General features: G+C 33.8%; 1 protein-coding gene across 4 annotated transcripts; it reads left to right on the top strand.

Annotated features, from left to right (window-relative positions):
- The first annotated feature begins 760 nt into the window (after positions 1-760).
- LOC111505502 (beta-1,4-glucuronyltransferase 1) lies at positions 761-25320 on the top strand. 4 transcript variants are annotated; one of them, XM_074169881.1, is made up of 6 exons: positions 761-967; positions 10044-10512; positions 13789-14010; positions 20678-21035; positions 21293-21418; positions 24939-25320. In XM_074169881.1, the coding sequence occupies exons 2-6, from the start codon at positions 10094-10096 to the stop codon at positions 25143-25145; spliced, it is 1332 nt and encodes a 443-aa protein (XP_074025982.1). In that variant the 5' UTR covers positions 761-967; positions 10044-10093; the 3' UTR covers positions 25146-25320. The 4 variants fall into 4 exon arrangements, with proteins under 4 accessions (XP_074025982.1, XP_074025985.1, XP_074025986.1 ...); XM_074169884.1 differs by lacking the exon at positions 761-967 and adding an exon at positions 1666-1802; XM_074169885.1 differs by lacking the exon at positions 761-967 and adding an exon at positions 4183-4207.
- Positions 25321-25523: the final 203 nt, after the last annotated feature.

The following is a 25523-nucleotide window of genomic DNA, read 5'->3' as shown; positions in this document are numbered from 1 at the left end:
AGTAACTTGGCTTGAAATCTCATAATTTTTTATTTTTATTTTTTGTTTAATTGTTCTATTTTTTACTTGTATTTTATTTCACTATTACTTCATTTCAGGTTTTTTTGCTTAATGTAATTGTCATTTTCAGCTATTGTTTTTAATTTTTCATTTGTATTGATTTTTTTAGGGATTTCAAATCATTTTATATATTATTAGACAATGGAAGTCCGAACTAATGATATTGAATTAAATTTGTATTTTTTATGTATATAGTGACACTATACGAATATATTTGTACCGTATAGTATTCATATTAGTTTTGATATTTGTGTTTCTTTTCACTTTCTATATTTCAATCATTATTGGGACAACGCGTTGAATAAAAAATAATAATAAATAAAGCTCCTAATACAAATGAAAGCCTTCGAACCTACAATATTCGATATACAATCGTCATCGGTCTCACATCAACACCAATTCAAAGAAGCAGCTAGTGCAATTAATTTATCTCAAAAAGAAATTTTTATTAATTTTTTTTAAATTTTGAGTATACCCATGAAGCTAAAATTTGAATAAGTTACAAAATATTTCGGAGGAACTTTTCTTCACAAGGAACATTCATTTCATTTGGTAGTTAATGTTTCAAAACCGTGATGAATATTCAAAATCATTAATACTTACTACTTATACAATACCTAATATTTGCATGTATTACTAAAGATATTTCATATCAGATGTTCTACTTAATTCGCTTGAGCATTATTCATTTTCAACAAATAGATAACGAGTCAGTGCTAATTCAGTAAAGGTAGGCTGTATATACTCAGTACAATATCAAAACTGGAAACTGAAATGAAGAATCATGAATATTAACGATCATACTGCAAATTGATCGATTTATTCAAGTTGGAAATAGTGGTGATTGATGTTTGCTGTCTTTAGTGGCGAACAATTTCTCTAGAGGCGGAATTGATCAGATCACAGGGTAAGCAGAAGATTGATATGTCATAAATAAACTGTCAGAAAATTCAATTATATTAATGACGTCATAGATTGCTCCTTTCGATTTTTTTCATCTTTTTTTAATTACAACAGCAAATATTCATAAATTCATTAAAATAACGGGTGAATGTTTGTTGTAAAACCCACAAGAGTCTCTTGGACGTTTCTTTGAATGTGGTTGACAATGATTCTTATTTAAAAAGTTATTTTCACCTTGGCGCTGAATTGGATTACAAAATATCCATTCTCTGAAAATGTTCAACCAAAGTGTGAAAAATGGATAGTAAGCCTCCTTTGATTGAATGTCGACCAATACGTTTATGTAGAAAATATGTGTTATTTTTCAAATATTGAGACAATCAATCTTCTTCATCAAATATTGTAACACTTTCTAGTGTAGAGTTATCAATCCTTCACTTCTTAGGTATTGTGATTTAATTTCCTTTTCATTGAATATTATTCAATAATATTTTATATGATAGATGAATGTGGTTATTCAAGGATTTTTCATCTATTATTCATAATTTTACCTATATGTCATCATCAATTTTCAGCATTTCTCTGTGTGAAAAATATATTATTATAATAATTGAACGTGCACAAAATGATATATATTTATGAAATCAACATTTTTGAACTAAAATTTCACAGGTTCTACCAACTTTCAGTCATTTAACAATTTAATCCCTACAAATAAAGATTATAATTTATAGACTTTCTGATAAGAGTACGTAATGTAAAATTTTGTGTGACTACTCTGACAAGTTTATAATTAGAAGTATACATGATATTTTGTGATTCTCAGTGGGAAAATTCTGGTGAGTTAATCAAATATGTTTTCCCCAAAATATACTTCATGAATGGATATGGATATAAACAAATAATATGAAAGTTGTCATTGTTAGTTTTTTATTTTGTTTAATTTCTTCATGAGTTTTCTATGTTTCAATCTCGAAAAATATTTTTTATTATGCCATATTGCTACTCGTATTTCTATTGATTTCCAGTTGAGAAAGAATATACATATTCCAAATATACGGTGTTTATAATCAAAGTATAAATATTTGGAAATATGTTTCTTACATAGCTAGATAATAAAAGGTGTCAATTTGAAAACTTCCCACCCATGATATCTTCCTTCTAGTAAATAATATGAGGAATCGAAAAAACAGAAAAATTTTATTGTCAAGGGGGACACTTTGAATATTTATAGCCCTCGTGGTTCAACCCCCTAGGAGGGGTAGATGTTACCTTTAGAATTTTAAATGGGAAGAGGGGGTCAAGTAGCACATCATTTTGATTGGCGTTCAATCCTGTTTCCAATGATACCCTGATTTATTATTTTTTGATGAGCATTTTCCGAAAAATAGCTTTCCGAAGTAACAGAAGTAATCATTAGTAGCCTATTCAGATGCATGGTTTGACCAGAACTGGTAAGAATATAAGGTAGTGCCGTTCCAACCGTTGATGAAAATTTCCAATTTTCATCAAAAAATAGTCTAATAGTAAACCGTAGACGGTAGTATAGTTGTGTTTAGTAACTGCTGAATTTTTAATTCTCACCGCAGAGAGTGTACATATAGCTGTCCTTTTTGGCTACTTCTGCTGTAAAAGTTTTTGTTTTCAGACAAAAAATTGGTTCGCAAATTTGAACGATGTGGTAGTATTGTAGTATTCATCCTTATGAAATACAAATTCTTCAAGAGTTCGACGAGGATGATCATAATAGAAGAATAGACATTTGTGAAATCATGTCTCATTGAGTCAATACCATCCCTAATCTTCTGGTAAACATGTGTTTCAGCGATGAGTGTTAATTTTTTCTGAATGGCAATGTTAATAAACAAAATTGTCGCTATTGGAGTGACAAAAACCCACATATTTTTCGGAAAGAGCATACACAACATCCACAAAATGTTAATGTTTGGGCTGGTATTATTGAAAATACCATTATTGGGTCCATTATTCCTGGGAGAGAACTTGGCTGTCAATCTGTACCTTGAAATACTTGAATAGTCTATCGATCCTCTTATAACTCACGAGCTAGAAACTCAAATGAATGCAGAAGGTAATCAAGTTTTGCATAATGATGTCTTATCAGTGTTGCCAACTGGATTAACTATGAAGTCGCTACACATGAACCAAAATTCCGCTAATTGCTCCATATTCCGCTACGCTAGTATATCTAACGCAATCAGTTCGCGCATGCGCCCTATACAAAATTGAATACCACAGAACTTAGTTTGTAGTTTGTGTACCGTTCAGATACTACAAAACTGAACTGTCACTAATGTCAGGAATCAGGATCATGCAACCGCGCAACTCAGTAGATAGTACCGAATTTTCTAAATTTGCAGCAGTCGAAAGCTGTCGTCTCGATCAAATATTTCTCAGTTTGAAATGATGATTTTGAAAAGTAAAAATGAATATCAATTTGTCTAGTCACATTGAGCTCTTGAACGATCATTCGCGACAAGTCTAATTCATACTTTCAAGTTGGAATCAGACAACCAATGTTAAGAAAAAGTTTTGTTTTCGAGACTTTTTGTATTTTTTGAACATGTCTTGTCAACTGCGGTAGCTCTTTCGCACGAGCTACAATCAGATGAACTATCTTTCATTTCCATATAATTCATAATACTCAAGACAGTCAAGACTTCTAGTTTCAAGATATTGGAGGTTATATGGTTTATATCCAAAAATATTCTTCTTCTCTTTCATTATGTAATGGCCTCAGCTACTAAGACCATAACGTGCATTCACTTATTCAAGTGTCAGCCTCTTCTTCCATATTTTTTTTCAATATTATTTGTAGAAAATTCCGCTACTTTATGTTCAAATTCGCTACGCCGCTTCCGTTGAGTAAATTCCGCTACAGTAGCGGAATTATGTGTCTTACATTTCCAGCAAGACAGTGCTCCACCTCATTATTTTCTTCCCGTCTAACAGTGGGTAAACGAGAGATTTACGGATAGATGGATTGGCAGAAGAGGGGCAGTTGAATGGCCTCCGAAATCACCGGATTCAACACCCTTGGATTTCTTCCTTTGGAGGCATCTTAAATACGTTGTTTATGAAATACAACCTTCTGGTTTTGAAAAACTTAAAAAATGAATTACAGCAGCATGCCAGTCTATTCCTAGTGGAGTGTTCCGTTCGAAAACAGACTTTATTACTGTTTAGGGCAAAATGGACGACATTTCGAACAGTTTTTAAGATAAGCGTAAGTAGATTTTATATTTGAATTATCTTTCTCGCAAATTGAATTTTAGTTTGTGAAAGAACAATAACCAAAAATAAAATATCCCAAGCGTAATACATTTATTCCTGTCATTCAAGGGTTGGAACGGTGCCACCTACTATTCTAACCATTTTTATAAAAAGGAGTCAATACAATGATATATCTCAGAACATGCAAATTCTGATTACATGTGTAAGTTTAGAACGCTGTTTTTTGGAAACTCTTCATCAAAATATAAAACGTCGGGGTATCATTGGAAGCATAATTGAACGCTAATAAAAACGATGTCCTTTTGACACCCCTTCCCATTTAAGAATCTAAGGTTAACATCTACCCTTCCTTGGGGGTTGAACCACGAAGGCTACAAATATTTCTTGAAAGTGCTCCCCTTGACTATAAAATTGACCTGTTTTTTCGATTCCTCATATGATTTACTGGAAGGAACATATTAAGGGTGGAAAGTTTTCAAATTGACTCCCTGTATAATATTCCTTAGTGGAACCTCTTCTGCAGTATGCCAAACTGTGGTTACAAATATTCACCCAAAACAATTGGACACAATGGAAAAACAATTTAAGAAATAAAACACGCATCCTTCAGATCAAGTATATTTGACAGTGCAAGTGCTGAACTTTCGTAATTTTGTACTTGTACCTACAGAAGAAGAACATTCTCATAGTAAGTTGATTACCTTTACCAATACGTAGACATCAAAAAGAATTTAAAACAGCAACCACTGTAAAAATAAAACGTTTTTCATGGTTATAGAAGCTAGAGGAACTGAATTCACTTCAATTGATACAGAACATTTTTAAATATGAGCCTGTTCTGAATTTAGGAAGGGTATCTGTGAAAGAATTGGCCAATTCTTGATGAAAATCCATAACGTATCGAAAAAACAGTTCATTGTGAGATTTTCACTGCTCAGTTTATAAAACAACAACACGTGTTCAACAATACAAAAGCTTCCTCAAGCTGGTTCGTACTGACTAAATTTTACTCAATTATTGCTTTATATATAATGATTTGTATCAAATGACCTTCCACTTACTTAAAGAGTAATAATTTCACCTAAGTATGTATATGAACTAATTCAAAATATTTAAACATCATGGAATTTTTTTTTACAATTTATTAAAATGTTATAAACTGATTACCGATTTTCACATTTTAAAGGAAGGGAATGATACAATTCTCATTGTCATTAAGTGAATTCTCAGAATTTTCAAAATTCAATGGTTTCCAAGTATTTAAAAAAATCGATTTCAAACTCTTCCCTTCCGAATGTAATATGTTGAATTCGTGATTGAACTCCTATGTTCTTATGTTATTTTATTCTTTGGAAAAGAATTATCCAAGTTTGGCCAATGATGTTTCGGACAAAAATCACGAGTCAATTTATATACCCTTATTCTTACAGACACCTAAGCTTCATCTACAACATTTTTAATGAATTTTCTCGAATTATTATTTGTTCTGTGAGCTACCCCCAGGTATTTATTTTTTTGAAGACAAACGATGTTATTGGCGGTTCACTAAAGTATGTCAATGTCTAATCACGCTTATTATAATTTCTGGAAGTGTGATATACCTGGTAAATGATTGGTTTTTCTATAGGAATATTTCGGAAATTCAACTTTTGGTCTCACGAGTTACATAATAAAACAATGTTGAAATAATTTTATTCTAATGTATGAAGTTTTGTTAAATATTTCAAGAGATTCATGTGTAACTGCAATGGTCCCAATAAGTTCATTTCTCGTTTACTTTGATGAGATTGCTTAAAACGTTAATGTGATGTTTTGGACAATTTAATATGAGTAAACATCATTATCATTATATTCCACACGTTGTGGAAGAAAACATTAGCAGATTGTGATATTATTCTCGTATTGCTGATATCCAACATGTGCGTGACACGAAATATCTTGTTATTGCATACTGGAACCTACCCATTAGCCACAGCCAGTACGGCGTATTGATTTCCTGAGAAAACATACCCGCATAGAGGAGATTTTCCGTAGAATTTCCACCGGCAGAGGCCGCCCTGTGGACGCTGGCAGTCATGTGTTTCTTGCTCCGTTCGAGTAAAATGAATCTGTGTTTTGTTATAATTATGGGTTTTTGTTATACACTGAATGGAAAACCATCATCAAGTTGAGGAAATGGCACACTTTTTTTTGAACCGTGAGTTGAAAAATCTGATATCTAATTGAAATGAAAGTTTGTGAAGTTATATCTATTATTTTGAAAAGTTGTGTATTCCTAGAAAAATGGCTTTCACGAATGAAAAAAAATATGATACAAATTTATTTCAAATACGATAGAAACAGTGTTAGGACATCGGAAATGTATTTAAACTTGTATCCCGAAAGACGACAACCACATCGAACTATGTTCAAGTTATTGGATCAAAATCTCACCGAGTTTGGTTCATTTGAAAAGCCAACAAAAATTTATAGTGATAGAATGGACCACGAAACTAAAGAAAATTCAATTAATGAGGTATGTATTAGGTAAGTTATCACCAGTTTTCAATGTCGATTTTCGAAAACTATTTATATGATCTACCTTTGGTTAACTATAACAACATCTGGTTTCAACATGATGGTGCTTCATCGCACACTACCTGACGAGTATCTAATTACCTGACTGAAAGGTTTGGATAGGGAATAATGGGCTGGTGAGGAGGCCAGCAAGGTCTCCAGACTTGAGTGTTATGGATACATTCTCATAGGGTACACTGAAAAATATATATTATGGTCAGAGGAAATATCGAAATTCAATTTAACACAGCATTGTTAGAGAGTTGGGAAGATTGAGGAGGAGGGTAATTAATCGTGCAGTGAATAATATTCGTAGAAGTGCACAGTTGTGTTATCGTGAACAAAGCCAGTATTTTGAGCATTTGCTATGCTTCACTTTTGTCTTTACATTTTAGTTAGTTTTTGTTATTTGTTCAAAGTTCTATTTTCATTGAAATGGACATAATGTCTAATTTACCTCATACACACCTCCTTTATAAAATTTCGATTGTTGATTCTGTCTTCGTATTTTTTTATTGGCTTTTCAAACGAACTAAACTCGGTGAGATTGTGATCCAATAACTTGAACATAGTTCGATGTGGTTGACGACTTTCGAGATACAAGTTTAAATACATTTCCGATGTCTTGACACTGTTTCAATCGTATTTGTAATAAATTTGAATCATATCTTCTTTTTTCATTCGTGAAAGCCATTTTTCGACAAAAATTCAATAACCAATAACCAACAATCCAATAACAAATTCAGAAACATCAAAGTCAAACCCTATTATGATAAGAATTGATTTTTTAAAGTCTCCAATTTTTCGAAAAAGAATGATAACTTATGATACATCATTGAAAAGGTAAAATCTGATTCTATTCAAAACAGAAAGAATCCAATGTGCCCATAAGGAAAAATAAAGCTGATGGTGGCCGGAAGACGAATCGTCGGATAGCTAATATGAAAACACGAAAAATAAGACCAGAGAAAAATAAAAACCATTTTTTGAAGTTCAAATACATTTTCGATGTACTAACACTGTTTCTATCCTATTTGTAATAAATTTGTTACATATCTCTTTTTTTTCATTCGTGAAAGCCATTTTTCGAAAAAATTCAATGACTTGGACAATAAAAAATTTAGAAACATCATAGTCAAAGCCTATTACGATTAAGAAAAAATCAAGTTGATGATGGTAGCCGGAAGACGAAACGTCGGATAGCAAATATGAAAACACCATTATGTAGCAGGAAAAAAGTGGCAATGTGAAAGGGCAATGTATTTTCAAATCCTTCGAAAACTAGCCACAAAAAATAAAAACCATTTTCCGAAATTTCTGTTTTTCCCGGGTATACTCGGAATTTCATCACTTTATTAACGGCATATTGTTATAATAATAATAATGTTTATTAAATTCTTCAAGATCACAAAATGATATAGGATACGTCACATGGAAAATGAAATACATACATATATGCATAAACACACATTTACATATATTTGACATACAAACATACAGATAGAATATTTCACAAAGCATATTTCATTATCAACTCTTATATTATCAGTCCTCATATTGACTCAAATATTCTACTGTACATGTAAAAGCAACCGTTAATCAAGAACTCTTTCAGTTTGACTTTGGAAATTCAATTTTTTTTTTCATTTCTTATATTTACAGGAAGATTATTGAACAATTTTGCACCTGCGAAAGATGGACACTTTTCAAAAAACGATGTAGAGTGTTTTTGAAGTCTTATCAAATTACCATGTCTCGTTGGGTACGAATGAATTTCAGAGTTTCGATGGTGATCCTGTGAATATTTCTTGAATACTAGTATGCACTTGTAAATATATATACATGGTACACACATAATTCCATTTTCAAAAAAAGTTTTTTTGCAAGACTCTCGGCACTCTAATTTGAATTTGTTAATCAGGTAAATGCGCAACTTGGAACGTTGTTTATTGTATAAATACATAAACAATCTTCATTCACCATATCATATATTTATGAGTACCTATAGTTTAATGAGTTGACAATATAAATTTAGGAAATATGATGGAATTGGCTGATACTTGATAAAAATCCATAACGTATTCGAATTACACTTTACTTTGAGATTTTCTCTGAACAGTTACACAAAACTATAACAAGTGTTTCACTATACAATAGCTTCCTCATGCGTGTTCATTCTATAGCTGCTATAGCTATAGTATAATGAAACACATGTTGAGGTTTTGTGAAGTGTTCAGTGAAAATCTCACAATCAAGTGATACTTGAATATAGTATTATAACAATATTTCACAAAAAATCTTCGATGACAATTGAAACCGTGCATTATGAATTCATTTTCGAAAAGTACGCTAAATAATCTTGAGTTTTGTAAACTTTAAATATAGAATTGTCACTGATTTCATTTCAATCGAAAAAAAATTCAACGACAATGAAACAAAAAATATTTGTATAGAGTGATAAAGTTGTGACGTAATAATGACGCACACTTTCAGAAGGATTTGAGAAGTAATTGTCTAAACAATACGCCTATCATCATAAATAAAATCTGAAAAGGAACAAAAACTTTGGCTCAGAGAACAGCGTTTTATATCCAAACAAAATGAAGTAGATCCGAAACTTTTATGGAAAATGGTTCAAATATAAACAGGCTGAAACCCTGATAGTTTTTGCCAAAACTTGTTAGGAACATTCTATCAAATGAACATTTCGAATTAAAACATTCGTATCCCTAACATTCCTATATGATAGGATGAGTAAAACTCCTGCCGGAAAATAATTGCTTCCTTGGCTAATAGTGCTACTGACATTTGTGCTAGTTTACTCACTAAGAAGACTCCCGAAGATGCTTCTCTTTCATCTAATAGCAGGACTTCACTGAAATCAATTGAGTGATCACCCACGGAATGGTTACTCTTCATCGGTGCAGGGCAGATCCAACCAAGATAGCAGAACGTCCAGGTATCAATTAATTTCAACGCAACTAACCGCATTTATGACATCTTCGCCTGAGACAGAATCTGTTTCAACAACAGTTCCAATTCTTGAACAAAACACTAAATCTAGTAGAAGCAAGTTCACCAAGTTTTGGTATATTCAAAATTTTTATTGGAATGAAAAAGTAACTCATTGAAGCGATGAAGTATATAATACGCTCATTTGAATAAAATTTTCAATACTGTGTTATGTCTTACATGATCTCTTATTAGTATCTGAGATCTTTCTCTACATGAGTTCAATAGTCATCTTGTATTCAAAATACCATTTCTTCCAGGTTGAACCAATGCAACTGTTGACGAAGCCCATCAAGCTGCAGGTGATGCCATGAATAATTCCAAGATCAACCGCACGTCTTTTCTTCTGACTTTCATTTTCACGTGCATTATCTTATCTGTTCTCTTCCTATCCGGTTCTTCCTTCAACTCAAAGACTCAACTTATCACTGTCGAGCTACAATCTTCAGAAGAGCCCACAACAAGGGTCCCGTCTATTCCTGGAGCTTTTCTTCGAAATGCCCGACCAGATCCTTCTAACTCCAGCTACTGCAACTTCCACTACAAGTTTCCGAAGGATTTGGATTTCGTCACTAGTGACTTGGACTTCGGACCTGAGCTCGGGAAAGACAGTTCTTACAGGATACTCTACAATGTGATCGGCGCCAAGATGGCCCCGGATACTCCTGCTGTTACATATGCCACTCACGTAACAGCTGATTTTATGAATTATCTTCCTGAACTCGCAAGGTGAGTATGATTGTTGTTTAGTTATAGTTTCATCTTTAATTTCAGCCTTTGGTATTCTCTTCCATCTAGTAGTTTTATTCGATTACGAATCATGCTATTTATAGTTACAAGTAATACTCCAGTTCATAACTAGTGTCTAGAGCAGGGGTCTCCAAACTACGGCCCGCGGGCCAAATCCGGCCCGCCAGTGTCATCAATCCGGCCTGCGACAGCCAATGATTTACTGTCATCAATCTGGCCCGCGACAGCCAATGATTACCTAATTGTTGTTACTATTACTGTGATACGTTGAAGAAGAAAACACAGAATGATAATTACTCGGTTTTATTTACTTGCAAGGTAAAACTTAACGACAGAAATGATGACAAAGGAAACTTAACTTCAGTATCTAAGTTTAAGCATATTAATAACTAACAAATGAATGACAGTAAAACAAAAACACTAATGAGATTTACGAAATTGTGATTTTCCACCGACAATACCTTATAGTTGTGGATCAATTTTACTTGTACCAAATATCAAAAGAGATTTAAGATGCTCATCGGTTAATTGAGATCTGTAAACATTCTTTGTGTACTTCATCTTGGAAAACGTTTTCTCACACAAGTAAGTAGTACCAAAAACAGAAAACCCACGAGCAAATTTATGCAAATTATCAAATTGTTCCAGTGGAAGACTCTTATAAAATTCCAACAAAGATGAATTTTGATATTTGTTCTTAAGCATATCACTGCACCGTAAATCAATAATTTCCATTTGGACTTCCGGAGTCAGGGTTTCAATGTCAGAATCAAAAGGATTTTGAAAAAACTTAATTTCATTCGCAATGACATCAAATCTGAAAAACGAGTATCAAAATTTATCTTCAAAGCACTCAAAGTTTCGATTGCAAAATTGACGGGAAATTCAGTCTCTGTAGTGTGGCTGAATTTTCACATGTTTCAAAATGTGTGAAATATTTTTTACGTAATTGCGATTGAAATAGTATTATTTTCTGCCTGAAGGATTTGATATTGGTGTTTAAATCAGGAAGAAGCTGATTTTTTCCTTGCAATCTCAAGGACTTTTCCGCAACTAAGCCAGCGTACGGCAGTATGCCGCTGGCAATCTGTTGAATAAACTCGCGGAATTGTCGGTGATTCAGCTCAGTGGATCTGATGAAGTTAACAACTGATATGACTCGTTTTAGAACTTCAGACATATCCAAACATTTTCCGCACAAGGACTGTTGATGAATGATACAATGTAAGACTAATGGTTTTGAACCACCATCATTTTCTACAGCCTTTGACACAAGTGCAACCACTCCTTTATTTTGACCATACATATTTTTGCCTCCATCAGTTGTTATAGATTTCAAATTTCTCCATCGAAGGTTCTTTTTATTAATGGCATTTTCAACTCCCTTAAAAATATCTGCCCCAGTTGTCGTGCCGTGAATACTATCAATATCAAAAAGTTCTTCATACACTTCATAGCTTTTATCTACTCCGCGAATAAAAATCAACACCTGAGCAGTATCTGACACATCCGTTGACTCATCCAATGCTAGAGAAAACCACTCATGATGTCCATTTTTGTCAGACAGTTGAGATGATATATTTTCTGCGATGTCTTGCACCCTCCGAGCCATGGTGTTTGCTGACAAACTAACACTTTTAAATAAATTTACCTTTTCGGGGCATATTTCTTCGGCTACTGCAACCAAGCATTCTTTTATCATTTCTCCATCGGTGAATGGTTTGCCACGTTTTCCGATTTCAAGAGCCACACGAAAGCTGGCGCGAGTTGCAGACTCTTGTTCAGTATTCGCTTTGGTAAACAAAGATTGCTGCGATTTGAGTCCGCGTTTCAAAGCTTCGAATTTTTCCATCCGCAAACTTCTTGTATACTTGGAGTAACTTTGAAGATGTTTCGAATCATAGTCTCGTTTAATGTTATAGTCTTTGAGAACAGCTATGGTTTCATTACAAATTAATCATAGCCGCCCTATTACTGGACTCAATCACAAAATACTGAAAGTTCCATTTTTCTTGGAACGTTCTGCATTCACTGTCGATTTTTCGCTTCTTTTCCATACTATCAAATCACACATAAAAACAATAAGTCAAATCAAAATACTTTTATTGACGGGTGTTACTTTATTTCACAATAGACAACTTCGCTCGCAGTTACGCCGCTAGCCTTTTTATATGCAATTATCACTGCCGTTTCGAGGTGATCGGAATACACCAGCTAGAACCAGAACTTTCTCGAAACAACGCCAGAACTTTCTCGAAACAACGCGGTAATTCCAAATATTCAATTACGCCTAATGCCACCTAGCGGGTAGCTGAAAAAGATAGTACATAGTACCACTACTCGCCACTAGATGTCGTTAAGTGTCACAATACACAATAATAATTGAAATGCAAAAAAAGCGTCACGCACTTTGCGACTATCCTAGTCTAGAAATATAGTTAAGGGCAGAAATTGGCCCTTGGGAAAAATCAAGTTTGGAGACGCCTGGTCTAGAATATTCTAATGAAAATACTGTTCCCACACATCAATAGTATTGCGCTCTTTTTTGACGCGCTTATTGCTGACTCGAATATTCTATTCTGAGCTCATTCTGCAAGACATATTGAGAGACGCTAGACTTTTTTGTTAAACGTTTATCTTGATAGCAGTTACTTCAGTCTGCTCAGTTTCACTGACATATTGTTTGCCACAATCCTAACAGCTTTTTTGTGAATTCCACCCTACTTTCTAACTTTCCAATACTTGCTGAAGCGAACAAGCAGAATTGAATTCGAAATATTTTCAAAATTCCAAACCAATTTATTTTTGTATTTGGGTTTATATCGACGAATCTCAAACTCAGTGGCAAATTCAACAGTATTTGTTAGTTATAGTCGATAAATCAATTAAGACGCTAGCATTAGGATGGTATATTCGTAAATCTTGCATTGCATGCATTGTTCATGGATCTTCCACATACATCAGTGAGTTGAACTAGATTTTTTGAAAATTAAATATGAAAATAACGTTAAAAATTAGAGGAACATATCGGCACATGTTGGACAATCGGAGAGATATGGTGTTGGGAACGACAATCTAGGATGCACGAAATAAGCTGTGCTAAGCAAACAATATCAACTCTTTTCAAGAACCATTTTCACATATTCTGATTCGTAGTCTAGTTTTGCTATCTGGGAAATGTGTTTTGATTGAATACATTTCTCTAAAGGAATTTAGAATACAAATTTTGGTACTACACATACTCTAACTTTTCAGACATTGGGATGGCTATATAAGTGTAGCAGCATTTGTTCCCGATCTAGATATAGCGATGGTACTGGAACAACTCAACCAGTACTGCTTTTGTCTTCCAGAGATGACACGTGTTTCAGTGCATCTAGTTTTTCATAAGAAACTACCTCCGTCTAGGAAAGATGTGTATTTTATTAAGCCAAGCACATGCGAACCCCAGGATTCTTCAAAGCTTCAAACGTACAGGTAATTGAACATGATTAGTGTCTTTTATCATTCTTTTCATTCAAGTCTTGAAACCATAGATGTTTGAGATCTCAAAAGTATTATTTTAAAGCAGGATATTTGAACTTGCAAGACAGTAGAAGTGGTGTGGTATGTGTGAAAATCTCAATTTCTATTCCTTTATTTCTTTGGTGATTTGTGATAGAACCAATTGAAATATCGAAAGCATCGTGGTCAATGTACACCGTTCTTTGAAATAAGGACACCTACTGGAAAAGCGCTCTTAGTGACTGAATTTTTATACATTTTGAAAAGTTCAGTAGTGTTTGTGTTGAGTAATCAGCTAAAATCTTTCATGGGCTTTCTGTAATATTCGAAAGAATGAACGAAAATTATCATTTATATTTTATCCGACTCGGCTAGGTTTGAGCCCATAAGATATGATCTTACGTTCTGCTCTGTGAACCAAAATTCATCTGATTGTTCACTACACGAGACGATCAAATTAATTTCAGATTAGTGATGTGTTTTAAAGATGATTCCGAAATAAAAATACGCATGTTTTCATGACCGGAGTCAAGACTAGACAGGAAAAAACCCGTGGTTGCGGCAGAAGTACTCAGCGGTGTATGACTGGGGAGCCCCTATAATAAGCTTAAACTAAATAGAATGAAAACTCAAACCATTATCGTCTCCCGTCAAAATAATATACGAACTGGAAATTCTGTAAATCTTTTGGGAATCCAACTATAGTCCGTTCATAATTTGTTGATAGCTCACTGCAAGTTTGACCCTCATTAGAGAACTGAAATACAGAGAGGACAGCTAATATGATATAATAACAAAAACCAAACTAAAACTGGCAGTTTAAGATGTTTTCGACTAACCCACCTTGTATCTGAAGAAATACAATACAGCTATAAAAGTTTTAATCCGATTATGTAGGTATTTTGAGTGGAAATGAGTGACCAGTGTCATAGAGTATATGATTAAAACATTAGTTACTTTAAATAAATAAACAGATTAATATTCTTAAACTGTAGGTACTGTAAACTGTATTTTTATTTTTAAAAAATTTCTTTATTTTATTCAAAAATAATAAGTTACTTGCAATTTGTAAAAGATACATTAATTTAATGAATACCTATTTTTAAATGGTATAAACTACGATTACTTACAAAACTATTCAAATTCAAAATAAACAGGATCATCTTTGGAATCCGAGTCGTCTTGCAAGTTAATAATTAGCGGTTGTGTCTCTACAGTCGCATCAATTATATTGTCAAGATCCCACATTTTTTGTTCTTCTTCTATTGCATGTCTTACTGCATCTCGCCAATTTCGTTCTGTAATATGTTGTAAAGACTCATATAACAATTCACGTACAGCTTGTATTTTATATGACGTATTTTTTCTAGCCACATAGCTTTTCATTTGTGCCTAAATGAGTTCAATTGGATTTAATTCGCAGTGGTAGGGTGGAAGTCTAAGGACTGTGATGTTTTGTCTTTCCGCCATTTTGTCAACTACGTATTTCTTGAACTTAGATTTGTGTTGCCGGGCAATTTTTAAAAGTTCTGCTTTAACCATTCCATCTTCGTAAGGCAGGGACTTATTCCGCAGCCAGTCAATGATATCCTGTTTCTTCCACGCAGTCGTTGGAAGTCTTTCAACTAGTCGTGAATGATAAGGTGCATTATCTAATACTATAATTGAGTTTGGTGGTATATGTTCAATCATCTGCTCAAAATACTCTTCGAAAACATCAGCTGTCATCTCCTCGTGATAGTCTTTTGTGCTTTTGGATTCAAATTCCAACAAACCATGCTTAGCAAATCCTTTTTCACTGCCAATGTGAGAAACTATTAATCTACTGCCTTTACCAGAGGGTGGGGAAATACCAGTAGACCAACCTTCCATAAAGGCTTGCCTGGAGCTTGATATATTTTTATCTGTCCAAATTTTTGTGAGAGTATGACCTGCGTTTACCCACGTTTCGTCCTGATAGTAAATTGGCCTTCCTTCAGCCCGAAATTTTCGTATAGATCTTAGATACTTTCTTCTCCAACATATTATCTCTTCCCGGTCAATCAAAAGTGATTTTCGGTCTGATTTCTCCCACCGGAAATTTAATTCTTTTAAAACTTGCCACAATTTGGTTCGTCCGACATGAGGCAAATCCGGGTCGTCTCTAACTTCTTGTAAAATTTTGTTTAAGTTGGGTATTTCTTTTTTGTAAAAAAATTCGTGAATTTTCCTTCGAATACCATTTTTGGCAAATTCATCAATTTCAATAGGTTTTCTCCCCCTCTTTAAGTATTCGTTTGTATTTGGGTTAGCTATACCTTTTTTTTTTCTTTCTGATAGGAACCTATATATTGTTGACTCTCCTACGCCCGTCATGTTGGCACAACTCTTGATTATGTTCTGAACAGTGTTTGTGGGATTCTGAGAAACCAGAGCATCGTGAACGTTCAAAACAATAGTCTTCTCTCTTGGTGAATAGACAGACTTACTGACTGTACGCAACAGTACCGGTGTAAAACTTGATGATGTTGATGATGATGACGAAGCCATCGCAAGCAATCAAACAAAACAAGCAGGAACGAAAGGTACGTATATGTTTGTAGGAATATGAAAAAAAGTTACTCACGCACTGCACAAAATTCGCAAAATAAATATTAGAGACGTTAATTACTGCCGTAGACGCCGAAACACCAACGAGCCGTAAATTAAATGCGATTAAAAAATGTACTAAAACAAAAATTATTTTCGTTCGTAACAACTTCACCCTTTCAAGGCAAGTTTCGAATATAAACTGAAGCTTTATATTTAATGAATAAACACCTCAGGAACCTCCGCCTATGATTTTACGAGTTTTACGACCGTTTTATGACTTGGGCCCTCATTTTGTGCTATCGACAAATTATGAACGGACTATAGACGACTCGTTAAATTGGTCCACTCATAACGAGAATATATGTAAAAAGATATCGTCCCATATATTCCTTCTGAGGCAGATGAAACGGATTTGTAATGAAGATGTTCTACTTAACATCTACTATTCTCTGATTCATAGTAGAATTTCTCACGGCATTATTTTATGGGGTAATTCCAGTTCAGGAATACATGTTTTTTACATGTTTTTCGTTTATAAAAAAAAGCATTGAGAATCATTGCAAATGCTCCAGCATTCGACCACTGCCAACCGTTGAAATATAATATCAAATATAATATCATGCCTTTGCCATCTTTATATATACATATATATATATATATATATATATATATATATATATATATATATATATATACATATATATATATATATATATATATATATACATATATATATATATATATATATATATATATATATATATATATATATATATATATATATATGGAATAGAATAGAATTTATTCATCATTAAAAATTTTACAATTGCATTGCATTACATAACACCTATAAAATGTTATCAGACTAGTCAAACGTGAGCACTAGGCTATATATAAAATATAAATAGATATATATGTACATTACAAAAATAAAAGAAAATAATCTTATTGACTTATATTAGGAGATTAAAAATTCTTGCATAGAATAAAATGCATTCATTGCTAGGTGACTGTATAGTCTCGATTTGAATGTTTGCAGACTGCATTTATTTTCAAATAGTTTGACTGCATGGTTATAGAAAATGATGCCTTGATAACTCGCAGAGTCGTGTCCCACCGCCAAACGTGAGTAAGGTAGTCTCAATTCGTTACCCTTACGTATGTTGTAGTTATGGCACATATTCTTTTTTGTGTAGTGATATTAATTTTTTTTTATATTTACAGCTGCTACATATGTGTACAGGCAGGGAAGAGACAGCTGAATGAATGTGTGCTCACATGATTCTTTATACTGAAGTCCAGCTAGGCATCTTATCACTTTTTTTTTGGGGTTTAAATGCTTTCATGGCATGAGCTGAGTTTCCCGAGAAGGGCAATCCGTAAGATAAAATAGACTGCACAAGTCCATAGTATATTAATTTAAGCACTTCCATCGAGACAGTTCCACGTAATTGTTCCACATATATATTACTGTATATTGGAGATACATAAAAATAACCAAAATTAGGAAACACTCTCTCACAACCATGAATATAGCACCAGATCTGGCGACTTATTGAAAATACCCAAATTTCGTTTGACAACATCCAAAATGAATTCTTTAAACTGGAATGTATATAATAAAATTCCGTCAAATTTAAGAAGTCTCAATTTTAATCAGTGTGGAAGAATATTTACAAAATGATTTTTGACATTATTATAGTTGTATATAATATATAATATATAAGTAATATATAATATATATCGTCCACATTTTGCTATTGGCACTTGATGTGGGCTCTCAGAATATATCCATGAATCTTTTATACACGGTGTCATCTGACTTGGGCCACCCCCATCTTTGAATTTTTAAATACGGACCTGTATTTTTTGTTGTAGTTTTTGGATCGTAGACGTTCACTCCATACTGAGAAATTGAATTAAATTTTATATTTCGTGATTTTTCGGTAATATTCGATTATAATTGTTTGAATTATTAAGGCCTTGGAAATTGATTGCCTGAGTTGAATAAAAACACAATAGCAACTTTCACGTCTCCCTATGTACCGTAGAGTTTTTTCAGAGTTTTTTCAAATTTTGAGGTACCTATTCATATTTTTCCCATTGCTCTGAGCGTTTTCTACAATGAACTTCGAAAAAGGAAACATTTTATAATTATTTGATGCATATCTTATGTGAGATGTACTGCTCGTTATTAGATATTAATATATCACCATATTATATTATATTGTTTTATATGAAATATTATTTCAAGTGCTTGTATATTCATGTATATTTCTTATAAGTCATCCTTGTAATGAGGCCGTCAGGCCTGTTAGGGTGAAATAAATAAATAAATTAATAAATAACAGCACTATCTATGAACGATCCTTCACGTATCATGCTGTAACAATGTACAATTCATTCAGTGAATCTTTGAAAAATTCTTCACTACCGCTATTCAAAAGTAAACTTAAAACTGAATTGCTCAGCCAATAGTGATCCAAACATAAACATTTGAATTTAATCTTACTATTGTCCTGAAGTTGCCATTTATTTTTTGTAATGTTTCTTTTTTTTTCAAACGTGGTTGAGTGGAAGAATAGCGCTTTGCTAAACTCCGCCACGTAAAATAAAGATCATTTATCATTATAATTATTATGTGTGTTGAGTTATTTTGATTGGTTCACGTTGTTGATAGGTGTGTTGCGGATTGAATGTTGATCGGAAATATATTATAGTCAATTTCTGGCCTTCTTGAGTACTCATTACCACGTTTTGTTGAATCGTATGACTTTTCCTTCTTGTTCGAATTGTTGGGATGTGTATAGATAGAGAAGCCATCGAAATCTATAAGGATCCCAACGATGCAAAATATCATGGACAGACAAAAAGATCTATCAAAATAAGACATAAGGAACACTTAGCACACCTTAAATATGGAAGACCAAAAAAATCAGTAGTCGCCCATCATATTTTGTAAGAAAACCATTCCATAGACTTTAATTCATTGATATTACACCACTAAAGTTGTCTGCCGCAGTAGCAGACGAAACTTTTGGTTCTAAACGATATAGAAAATTCAAAGGTCCGTATCTCTGGAAAGATGTTGAAACTTTTTATCCGAATGAATCCTTGAATCAGATTCATCGTAGCTATTCAACAGAACCCACATTTTCAGTGATATTCCAGACTACAGTAATATGTACCAGTATTTAACTTTTATGATTAGTTACCTCTCTGAACTGTTTTACCCACAACGGATATAAAGTAAGATAAGCATCCATGATTATATCAACTACCAAGATAGTGAAACTTAGACTGAAACCTCGAAGTGAAGAAATGCAATTGGCGGGATAAGGATACTAGATGGCAAATGGACTTGAAACTAATATATGGACCAGATAGGAGAGAAGATAAATTTTACTGGCTAGGGGCACCGACGGAAAGACATAATGTATTGGCAGGCCTCTTTGATTTGGAGGTCAAAAAGAAAATAGCCAACAACAGCATTGGAAATACTTTTCAATCAACTCACTCTACATCTTATAATAATGAGAGAAGTATGAGAAGGCCAAATAATCGTGTTACAAGGGATCAGTGAAAGTATAAATTGATTGACATGTTGAGGAACGAACATCAAACATGTTCACGGAGCACGAGAGAACGGAATACTTTTTATACAAAATTCATGATTATCGTCACAAACCGTGAAGTGAGGATTATTGGCGCAAATGAAGATGGGTCGAATACTGTAATGAGACGGTGACAGAAATACATGTGGGTGAAAATTCAAATTGCAGCTACTCGTTTGATTTTTTGTTATTTTGGAGCCTTGCATTTATTCATATGTTCAAGTACCTGTAAAATACTGCATGTGTCAAGCAAAGGCATTGAAAATTATACCAACAAGAATATGACAAACATCCATCATGTATGTCATGAGAGGGAGATGCGGTGTTCTTTGAAGACTTGGAAAAAATCAAACAGTCAAACGGTATTCAACCCCCTGTTAGCAAACTCTAAAATAATAGACATCACTTTCGGATCGAAACAATATATTCCATCTCACCTTATATATCCATTTCAGACACGCAGACGATAGCATCATGTACCCCATCAATGTATGTAGAAACGCTGCTCGCACAGCCGCTTTGACGGAAAACGTTCTGGTGTCAGATATCCAGCTGATGCCCAGTGCAGGTTTGGCGAAGAAGTACATCGACATGATCGACATATACAAGTTGACAGAGTGTCCTCATAGAGTTTTCGTGCTTCCAATCTTCGAAGTGGAGTCGACCGAAGAGATTCCTCGGACGAAGAAAAAACTATTACAGCTCGTCCGGGAGGAAAAGGCCGTATACTTTCACAAATTAATTTGCTCCCATTGTCAAAAGTTTCCTGGAATCGAGTCTTGGTTGGTTTCGGATCCTGGGGATTTCGTCAAGGTGAGTTCAAGGGGGCATATGTTTTCATGACTATTAGTAAGCAACCATCTCCAAGTGATTCATTTTGAACATTATTTTCTTCCATGCTGAGTACAAATAAGGTGAAACATAACAAATTGTTTCCGAAAAAATTGAATAACGTATCCTATAGCTTGATCTGTACTGATTTTTAACTTGACCTGAGATATCTAAGTTTTACTCTAAATGATGATGTCTTGCACTGAGCTTTGCACCGTTGATTTATTTTTTTGTTACAGCCTTTGACAACAGCTAGAAGAGAAGTGCCTTATCACAGGTGGGAACCTATTTATATCGGCACAAAAAGTGAGCCTTTCTACAATGAAATGTTGTCCTGGGAAGGATTGCAGGATAAAATGTTACAGGTGAGGCTGAATTATCTTTAAAGTCCACTCACCATTGCCTCGAATCAACTTTCCATTCTTCAATCAACGGGGCATGTTTGAATCCATCAGCTTATCAAGTTGGTCGAAGATAAAGTCATCCAAACGAAGGATTGTATTCTTCAATGAACATCTTTCAATTGAAGAAATTTTCAAAATACTATTTTTAGTAACAATACGAGTATTCTCAGGCTGGAGCTTCAAGAAATTGTTCATTATGCACTTGTGATGCAATGTTTGAAACTTTTGGTGTAGTAATGACTATTACTGGAGTTCAATCCCAACACCAAACCGTTATTTTTAACACCTCGACACGTGCTTCAATCACCAAGTGATCATCTTTAAGAGGAAAATTAAACTGGTGTAAGACTTTAGTCTTCCTATTAAACTTTGAACCAGTTTATTCTTCCTCTTGAAGACCATCACTTGGTAATTGAAACATGTGTCGAGGTGTTGAAAATAACGGTTTGGTGTTGGGATTAAACTTCAGTAATAGTTATTGTCATTATGCTTTGGTACAAACTCACTTGATGTATGGTATAAGTGATTGGCGTAACAAATGCAGAGGGTCTACATATACAGGCCGTTCCAACGAAAACTTGACGCCCCTGTAAGTCAGAAACGGACGTGTTATCGACAATTTCAAAAAACATGTCAATTTTTATTTCTAGGCGGTTTAATGGCTTGGGGGTCGAGTGATACATCATTTGAAAGGTCTTTTGTCCCTCTATTTCTTCGAAATTGGTTCATTCGTTATTGAGAAATTAAATGTTGAACGTTTTATTTAAGAAAAAACAGAAAATTCGCTGTCTATCATTTCATTGAGGAAATCAACAAAAGTATGGCAACACAATCAACAGATAAAGTGTTCAAAATGACCTCCATCTAGTTCCATACAATAACAGTCTACTTTCGAAAGCATTCCTTACATTATTGAAGATGTCCGGAGTCAGAAATCTGTCGCAGGTCTTCTAGATTTGTAGAATTTATTTAATCAGTAGTAAACGTTTTGTAATGGTCGACACTGGTAGTTTTTGTTGAATCTAGTTGTCACAGAACAAAAAGTAGATAGTTGGCCACTGCCACTTCTTCACGAATTATTATTCAGTCATCCTTGTTCACTGTGTTCCAACATGGTTTATTCTACTGAAGAAAGAATAGAAATTGTTGCAATCTATTATCGAAATAATTAATGTGCTAATACTGCTGCAAGAATTCATAATACAAATTATCCAGACCACAACGTGAGCTATCAATACGTTAAAAAGTAAATGGATAAGTTTCGAACTTCAGGTTCTGTTCACAACAGAAAACATGAAGTATCCCGTCCTGTCAGAAATGACGGAGTTGAAGTTGCAGTTTCAGGACATGTACAAATGGATAATCGACCATTTATCAGATAAGTAACTAAAGCGTCTGGTGTATTAGCAAATTCCATCTGTTTTAAAATCTGTTTTTCCGTTAACCAGCTGTCGCATCCCTACGAACGACAACCCTCAGAAGTCGAAACTTGTGCGAGCTAAGGATTAACGAGGTCTTACCTTTTAACGTGTGATTCCTAACACGGGTTGGACGATAGCAAGTGAAGATCGATCGTTCAGACTAGGGTTCGAACCACCGACCAACACGGCAATCAATTCGAGTGAGTGAACAAAGCACCCACGCCAAACCGCTTGGCTACCGACCGACCGATCTTTTCAAAATAAGGCTAGTTTAGGAATTGAACGAAGATGATCCTGATCGCCGACTACAGTTTTGTGAGGTGTTCAGCAGAAATTGATCAATAACCCAAACCTAGTATGTAATATATGTTTTTCAGACGAAAGTTCTTTCATGTTGAATGGTGAAATGAATAGACAAAATTGTCGTTACTGAAGCGATGTGAATCCTCATTTGGTGATGGAAACACATTCACAAAGTCCACAAGAACTGAATGTCTGGGTTAGTATTCTTGGTAATTATATTGTTGGATCATTCTTCATTGAAGGTAATCTTAATGGAGACACATACTTCAATCTGTTACAAGACTGTGTAGATCCTGTGATTACACAAATTTTAGAAAACAATGACAATTTAGTATAAAATTAAATAACATTTCAGCAGTTTTTGTACGAACATTTTCCAATGCGTCCGATCGGCAGAAGGGGTCCAGTGTTGTGGCCAGCTAGATCACCTGATCTCACACCGATTGACTTCTTTCTATGGGGACACCTGAAGTCGAAAGGTTACTCTACTAAGCTTACAAATCTAGAAGACCTGCGTCAGAGAATTGTTTTGGAATGCCGATTGCTGACACCGGACATCTTGAATAATATACGGAGCGCTTTCGAGAGTAGACTGTATTATTGTATGGAACTAAATGGAGGTAATTTTGAATATTTCATCGTTGATTTTGTTTCCACTGATATTATTTGTTGTTGATTTCCCTATTAAAATGAACGACAGCGAATTTTATGTTTTTTTCCTAAATAAAACGTTCAACATTTAAGTTCTCAATAACAAATGAACCAATATCGAAAAAAATCACAGAAGTAATAGAGGGACAAAAGATCTTTCAAATGATGTATCACTCGACCCCCCATGCTATTGAAAAAAATAGGGGTGTAGTTGCTGACCGAAAGGGGGGGAGTTTCGGGTATTATTTCCATTCAGAATCAGTCTCCTAGGAATAAAAATTGACGTGTTCTTTGAAATTTTCGATTACCCGTCCGTTTCTGATTTACAGGATGGGGGGGTTCAAGTTTTCGTTGGAACGCCCTGTATAGATTTTAAGAGCATGCCAAGCAATCAGTATACCTTTCCAAGCCATAACTATATCGGAAGGGTAAAATAATGGACATAACACGAATGTTCGCACTCACTTTGTAATGCAAAGTAAGTTATACTTACCTTGCATTGAAGCTGTATGGTGTCATTCTCTGCCATTTCAAACTTCTTAACTCTATTCCTTTTTTCAAGTCTACAAGTCTTACTCCTAGAATAGAAATTAATTACGTAATTGATTTGGAAAACAATCCATACCTATAACTTACCTGAATGTTCATCCGAGTGACTGTATTTATATTAGGTGTTTTTTTTCTATCTCATTCATTTTTATTTATGAATATTACCCTCATTATTTTTCTATTTATTCAATTATTTCATTTCATTTTTTGTTCATTTTAACTCGATTACATCACCTCCAGTAGAGGTTGTTGTGCAACCCTGTAACAAATTCATCAGTTTGATGATATATCACATATCACATACAGTCAGTGCCTTTGTGAGTACCTATACGATATTTTTTATATTTACAATTTCTAACTTTGTTAAAATACATTTTAATAAACATCTATCAGATTGTTGACTATAAAAATGAATATTTGTGATACGGTATTTTTATGTAATGATTATTATTATTTATATGATTTTCCATCATTGATGAATATACATTTTGCAGCTTCTGGGAATTTACTTTGGGGCCAGTTCTGAAACAGAAAATGTGTAAATTATTTTTTTGCAGATGTTGGAGATGTGCCTTATCGGATATAAATTTGTTATCCTCGACGGGGCTTTTTTGATCCATTGGCCCGGCATGAAGAAAACTAAAACAAAAGACGGCGAAGCATGGAGGGATAATTTCATCAAGGAAAATTCTAAAGAGTATCAAAAGATTCTCAAAAACCTCACGAAAAAATATAATCCGAAACCGCAGTGCAAAGCACACTAGATTGAGAATGAAACAGTGATTGATCCATGAGTTTTTTGTTAATTTAGGTTTTTTATCAAATTTTTCAATAGTGTTTCAGAATACGTCAATAAATATAAAAATATTTTACATTTGTACTTGATTTCAAGACAGTTTTATGAAACTGATTTTCAAATATACAGATTTTGACTCTGAATTATTATTTTATTTTTTTATTATTTTTATTTTGTTTGGATATGGGTATCGACCTAACCCATAAACTTGAGCGAAAATTAAACGCGAAAACTTATTTTCAGACTGATAGAGATTCAACCAAAAAGACAATTGCTAGTCAAAATCACTTTAGAAAGTTTCCCGAATAATTTTAATTTTAACTTTGATCTATGAGTTGAATATTTC

This window comes from Leptinotarsa decemlineata, unplaced genomic scaffold (genome assembly GCF_025532065.1).
Source record: "Leptinotarsa decemlineata unplaced genomic scaffold, Ldec_3_MD MMD2_P_RNA_scaffold_6, whole genome shotgun sequence".
Taxonomy (NCBI): Eukaryota; Metazoa; Arthropoda; class Insecta; order Coleoptera; family Chrysomelidae; genus Leptinotarsa; species Leptinotarsa decemlineata.
This window is presented reverse-complemented; position numbering and strand designations above follow the sequence as displayed.